At 30.5% G+C, this 7,595-nt stretch overlaps 1 protein-coding gene across 1 annotated transcript in view; it reads left to right on the plus strand.

Moving 5' to 3' along the window:
* LOC111086190 overlaps positions 1–2,541 on the plus strand; it is a 26,506-nt gene extending 23,965 nt beyond the window's left edge. Inside the window, exon 6 of the mRNA XM_022388049.1 lies at positions 2,453–2,541. Coding sequence (XP_022243757.1) covers positions 2,453–2,541 — 89 coding nt within the window. The remainder of the gene's footprint in view (positions 1–2,452) is intronic.
* The last annotated feature ends 5,054 nt before the right edge of the window (positions 2,542–7,595 follow it).

The following is a 7,595-nucleotide window of genomic DNA, read 5'->3' on the forward strand; positions in this document are numbered from 1 at the left end:
TATTATCTATATTACTAACATTGTCTTATTTAAGTACTTCACACATTACAGTGATTTTTCTAATTCTCAGGTTTGATCAACTGAATGGCAGCTGGCGAGAGAAGTAAAATATAAAAATTTAATATCTGTTTATCTATTTTGTTATTGTTAATTTGTTATGTTACTTTGCATGTAATGTTATTGATAAATGAATTGAAGTCAACACGTAGTACTCAATACTAATCTTCCTTTATTGAATCATTAATCTTTAGCAAAAAATACTTTATTATAAATTCTGATTTTGTCTGTTCAAAAGACTTATAATGTTTACTGAAAGCTTGCCAAATTTCGTGAAGATACATAAATCGTATCGAACGATGTATCGATACAATCGTATCACGTCTTCACGATACGATACTGGTGTCGTATCGCTATATCGCCACACCTTTACCACTTACGGATCTGAACCCTTTATAAGGAATTGTTTTCGTTTCGATTTGTTAATTAAATATCATTCGAGATTAGAATGCAGTAGAAAATATCAACAAACCACTCGTATATTATTAGGTTTCTCAGCATGTTGCCACTTGCACTTTGAACAAAAGTAAGGCAAGTCTTGAATAGTTTATTAACATTTTCTGAAATTAGATATACGTTCGAAGACCAGTAAAGCATCAAGTAAAGGTAATGAAAGGTACTTACGTTCTATAAAAATTAACCAGACCTAAAAGATTAATCGGAAAGTAATGAAAATATCTTATATTTTATCTGGCACAATTGTTTAGACTTTCTCAATTCTCAATAAAATACTTTAATTTTTAAAATGAAAACACCGTTCTCTTTATCGGATTTTAAAATAATATTGTGTTTGAGAGAGTTTATAAAGTAATTTGTTTTTTAAACAAATAACGAGCTAATTTTAGGTTTTAGAAAATGAAACTAGAAAGAGATGAACGATGTACTTTGTTTCTAATGATGTATTTTGGTGGGTTTCATGACTTACAACGCTAAAATCCTTAGTTCAATTCCCCGCAGTTTAAAAAGAGTAGGTGAGTCATTGTGAAGCTTTGCGCTAAGCAAATAAATTAATCTAATTATACCAAATGTCCTGCCATCTGTTGAGTAGTTTGATAACACTTTTAATTGCTGTAAAAAAAGCTCGAAACTTGTAAAATAAAACCGTAGTGGAAGCTCATCATTGCAGATTGCAAGATCCTGTACACTAGTAACGATGTAAGATATTTTCCATAACTATCAATCCACTTCATCTGAAGATGTAGAAATTATTTGAATCAAAAAACGTGGTCTAATGTGTCATTGTGTTGATGTGTATTATAATGATTTACATTAATGTGTGCTTTAGAGCTGTAGACAGAGTCACTAGCGTAAGCTAGAGGGCGATCTTTATTCAAATATTTATTTAAATATATGTTTATTTATATTTTATATAGTTTACTTATATATCTGGGTATAAGTTTATAATTCTTATTCTCAGACGTGTAAATTTACCGTGGCAAAGTATTAAAACTGAACAACTAAATTTGCATTGTGATATATTGTGATTTAGTTGTTTTTGAAATATTCTAGGTCCTTTTTATTACGATAATATTTCAGAGATTATTGTTTTATTGTGGCAAATATTAAAATGTAAAATAGCGTTTCTTGTTGCTTGGTTTCGTGATATCTTAGACAGTCGTTATCTTAATTATTATTTCTTTTTTATGTGGTGATATAACTGAAAGTCTAATCTGAAAAAGTTTAAGTTAAAATCTGTTTCGGGATAAATAAAAACAACAATGAGCAACAACAAAAAAAATAAAGTTTATGTCGTATACCTTAAGATCAAAATGAAAAACTGAATTCTGATGTAATTACAACATCCACCTAGAGGGGCCCTAAATTTTCATAAGTTTTATTGTAGTTAAGCGCAAAGTTACACAATGGCCTATCTGTGCTCTGCTCACCACGGGTATTGAAACCCAGTTTCTAGCGTTGTAAGTCCGAAGACATACCGCTGCGCCACTGGGGGGGGGGGTCCATCTGTTTGAGTTTAAGAAGTGTTATCGTGGAGCGAAATGTACGTCATCATAAAGCATAAGATTTTAGGCCTTGTGTCGTCAAGCCTGTTTCGAGTGTCTTAGGATAACTAAAATTGCAAAACTGAGAGGTAGTAAGTATTATTAAAATCTGATCAAAATTCTTATCTAATTCATCCGAGTAGAAGACCTGGAAATAAAGAAAACTCATGGTTTTATGTTTACTATTTCAAAGATGCAAATATTTAAAACTATTCACATATAAGCTTATTTTCTGGTCACTGCACGTGCTTCATAAATCAAAACACGAGCTTTTTTCTCGTATATTTTTTTTTTAGGTTTTTCCTTATTTGTATTAAACCTTAAAAATATATTTTATAGAAGTGGATAAACACTCACATTTTCTTAACCAATTTTCAACACGTTTCTTATTTCAGAACTTCAAGTAGCTAAAGAGGTGATCCATCACTTGGAACGACAGAAGGAAAGAGTTGACAAGAAAAGATTGGATGAGGAATTTGGATAAAGTTCATTTAATAAAAGTTCTTCACAATGTGGGAAAACAACTACGGATGATAACCCTTAGCTGATACAGCGCAACTAATGCTGTTTTTTTCAGCTATTTGAAAATGATATTGGAGAAGAGCTACAAATGCGTATCATGTTGTTAATTAAAAGTTAATTGTTGTATAATATAAAAAGTTTTTTCTTCTGAGGGCTGTTTATCAAATATATTTTTGAATTTGTATAGTGGATATCAGGAACAATACCATATAAGGGATATGTTCTTGAGATGTAATAAGTTTACAGATGATTTGGGGCAAATTATAATACTTTGAATCTTTGGAGCGTGGATATTGAACCAATAGCAATTCGATATATAGTTGTACCATAGAAAAAATGTCCTCAGGTGGGATAGCGGTTAGTCTATGGACTTACAACGCTAATATCTGGGGTTTGATTCCCCGTGGTAGCTATAGCACGTAGCCCAATGTGGCCTTGCTCTAAAAACAATACAAACAAACAAACAAGCCATAGAAAAAGAACGTTTTATTTTGTGATTCTGTTATATTACATCACCTAGTAACAATGAACTTTCACTATCCTTAGCTGAAAGTTTTTTTTAGTTTCACTGTTTATAAATTACTGCATGATATACGATACCAAAAATTTCGCATCAAAGCGTCTAACAGTTAATAGATAGCCCATTTTGTAGTTTTTTGTTTAGGAACAAATAACAGCAACCATGTCGTCGGAACTTTAGATTAAGCGATAAGCTAATTATTGGACTGGACGATTTTACTAACACAAACGAACAAATGATATGAAAGAATCGAAAAAGTCCACAATTTTTGGCAATTTTATTCGAATGTTTGCACTTCAGTATTTTAGTTGATTACATCACCACTTGGTGTTGGTGAATGTAGTACGTAAATCCCTGTCTTCGTGTAAAATAAAGTCTTGAATTGCTTAATACTACTTAACAAACATCCGAGGACAAAATTTCTTCAGCTGTATAAAAATTATCTAAAGGCAGTCCAATAAACACGTTTTAGCTGCCTACCACGTGGTACTAAAGTAAAACCTTAATAAGTAAGTTTCAGTACTACCGTTGGTAAATTTTGACGTTTGCCTCAAAATATTGGCTACAAATATCTATATAAAAGTTAATACTTTCCACGAGAAAGGACTAATATTGCCATATGTCAGACTGATGTAAGTAACATAAAATCTAACTATATATATCAGTTGTGAAAATGTGTTCGTTTTGTTGCAGGATTATCTTAAATTAAACGAAACAAAATCACTTACTCTACTATATTTCCTGCAGTTACCGGATTTTTTATCATTTGAGGTAATATCCATGCAATAAAGTGTGAAACGTGTAATATTTATTTATAGACTTTCCTAGCAGTGACTAAAATTACCTCAACTGAAATGTTAATTGACATTTTTTGCACTTTTAAATCTCCCTTTTATATAAAGCTATACAAGCCTTTTAAAGACATGATCTGAATAAGGTAAAATGTGCGTTGAAACGTCATCTTACAGCAAGTACACATAAAAAACAACAAAAAACTTAACCATCTTCAAGAAATACGATTACTTGCTTTTATATGTTTTTACTTTTCTAGAGCCATTAAGTTCTAGACAGAGTGTGCAATGAAAGAAAGACATTCTAAAACAAAGCAGGAAATCAATCAAATATTGCGAAGAATATTGTTGAATATTAACAATGTCTGTTGGAGTTTTTACTAATGTTGTATGTCACCTATCCAAGATACGAATACGTGAAAATATGTATGCACAATGTTTTCATTTCAACACCTTCTTTATTACTATTGTATATACGAAGAATCGAATGTATCTCAGATCTAGTAAACACAATCTCTCGGCTCTACATCCTAGGTTTGTGTTGATCAGGTTATTGTACTGGTATATGGCACGAAATATATTAACACTGCCAATCTCTTTAGACATTCTGGAGTTTAATTATGATTTTAATTATGGAGCTTTTTTACTTGATTTAAATCTCTTGAAATATATTTTTCTCCACTTTCCTTCTGCTGCATATAGTTATTGATAAGTAATAACAGGAATTTTCACTCTGTATTCAGAACAATGGATTTCCTTCGTTGAATAAAATTGGTTTAAAAATACATTATTGTTAATCTTTAGGCATGATTATAAACTTTCACTAACACGATTCTTTTAAATAAAGAGTGTTTATGATAATCTGTGATTAATTCCTAAGGTTTACTTATATAAATAAACCTTAATCATCTTGTATGCCTATCAAAAATTTAATGTGATTGAATAAGTCTTTTGTTTGTGTATGTCATCTAGCTCGTTATTTTCATGATTGTGTGTCACCAAATTGTAACCTTAAATGTAACATTCCGTTCTCAGTGTTAGCGTGCTCGTATTGTGAATCTGAGAATTCATAACTCTTGACTCGTTGTCACAAAAACACGTTCCGCATTTTAGGACCGTAGGTGCGCTATACGAATAATGGTCAAATCCCGCTATTCGATCAGACAAGAGCTGGTGGTGGGTATTATTATCTAGATACTTTTCCAATAGTCTATCAGTTCAAAATTATGGGGGTTATGCTCAGATAACCTTTGTGTGACTTTGCGCGAAATTCTGAAACAAATAAATACTTCAAATTTAAAATTTCCTTTAGTTCTTATCAACATCTACATCTTGTATAAGTATTTATAAATTAAGTTACTGAACATCTTTCCATAATAAATATACAGAATTCTCAGAATGGTGAAAATACAAAGCCTCTGTATTTCAAACTGTCAAATAAACTTTTTTTTTTTTTTTTTGTAGATCGGATCTAAAGGTCCTTCTTTGTTCAGCGCTATCTATCGATAGGAAGAATGTTTACATTTTAATTTTTATTGGAGTCGACAAACAGTGAAATTATAATTATGATAATAGAAGGTATATAGCCTTTAGAACAAACATTTATTTGAACTTGATATACATAGTTATATGTTTTCATGAATACCAATTATAATTATAGATATACTATAAACATTCAACCTCCTGAATTAGACCATCAAAGGTTTGTAGTACTAGGTAATTATCTGACTTGTTATAGTCTGACATTAATTAGTTTAATAAGCTTGCCATTCATCATCAATATAGTAACATGTGTACACCGAAACAGAAGGTTTGCTAGTCCTTTCTCTTAAAGTAAACTTTTACTATTATACTATATTAATACACTTTTCTGCGACAAGTTACTGTAAAAGTAACAGGGAGAGAATACTCCCGGGTCATTTTGGGAAAAAGTAATCTATGATACTCAAAGCAGTTATTTGTCTAGACCTTCTGTTTAATTGTATGTATTATTTCCTATTCCCTAATATTCAAGCGGGTGTCTTGGGATGGTATCAAAACGTGTGTCTTTATCTACGTATATGAGCCAAAGACCAACCATTAGGCAATGACCCAATAAATCAGGCAAGATACAACAAAAGAAATACAAACAGAAACCAAATAAATTTGTCTGTGCATGGTATACTGAATCATTTAGTGAATTTTAGTAAACTTTCTATTGGCGATTGTTTTGTGTATTTTGTTTACGTGTTTTTTTTTTTTCTAAAAACAAATATCGAAACTTTTAAAATAAAGACACACGTTTTTATTAAATGGACACGAGACGCAAAAACTTGACAGAGAATCCCCCTAGTTTGGCCTAAAATGTCAGATATTAACATACTTAAGGGCTACCTACAGGGCTTAACCCTCAAAGTAACAACTTGTTTACATATCTTTTATATCGGTGAGGTCCACATGCTGCATCATATTGAGTAATTTTATGTTTTCTGTTTGTCAATTACACCTAGTAAATAACTGACCACAAACTGTGCAAAATAACTAATTTTCTATGTAAACTACATCGAATATCCTAGCAGTAATTAGTGAGATTAATTACAATTTGAATAATAAATTTGTTTGTATTTTTTTGTGTGACTCATAGCTTATTGGAGATTCTGTGACAAAGTCATGAACCCATAAGCCATTTAAAGCTAGGGTTGGAAACTGGCTCAGCTGAATCATACTTTGTACAACCTCAAAGCTGTAAGCTAAGCCTAATAATAAAATATTTAATTTTTTTAAAAACAAAAACAAAATGTAATTAAAACAACAAAAACAGGAGGCAGAACCACATTGCGATTTATTTTTGGTAAGGTCAGTCGAGATAGTTAACTTTTAAATTTTCATAAAACAAAACACCACTTGACTTTTTCAAGGAGTTAATAAAACACTGATATAACCATTATAGTTAATAAAACACTGATATAACCATTATAGTTAATAAAACACTGAGATATTCCACTATAGTTAAAAACACTGAGATAATTCCTTCAGTAATTAATAGAACACTGAGATAATCCAACCAATAGTTATTAAAACACTGAGATAACCCATCCAATAGCTATTGAAACACTGAGATAATCCATTCAATAGTTAACCAAACACTGGGATAATCCATTCAATAGTTAACAAAATACTGGGATAATCCATTCAATACTTATTAAGACACTGAGATAATCCATTCAATAGTTAATAAAACACTGGTATAATCCATTCAATAGTTATTCAGACACTGAGATAACCCATTCAATAGCTAATGAAACATTGAGATAATCCATTCAATAGTTAATAAAACACTGGGATAATCCATTTCAATAGTTATTAAGACACTGAGATAATCCATTCAATAGCTAATGAAACACTGAGATAATCCATTCAATAGTTAATAAAACACTGAGATAATTCATTCAGTAGATAATAAAACACTGAAATAATACATTATGGCTAAAAAACACTGAAATAATCCATTCAGTAGTTAATAAAACACTGAGAAAATCCATTCAATAGTTAATAAAACATTGATATATCCGCTATAGTTAATAAAACACTGAGATAATCCATTCAATAGTTATTAAAATACTGAGATAATCCATTCAGTAGATAATAAAACATTGAGATAATTCATTCAATAGTTATTAAAATACTGAGATAATCCATCCAATAGTTATTAAAACATTGAGATAA

Source organism: Limulus polyphemus, unplaced genomic scaffold (assembly GCF_000517525.1).
Source record: "Limulus polyphemus unplaced genomic scaffold, Limulus_polyphemus-2.1.2 Scaffold910, whole genome shotgun sequence".
NCBI classification, from domain to species: domain Eukaryota; kingdom Metazoa; phylum Arthropoda; class Merostomata; order Xiphosura; family Limulidae; genus Limulus; species Limulus polyphemus.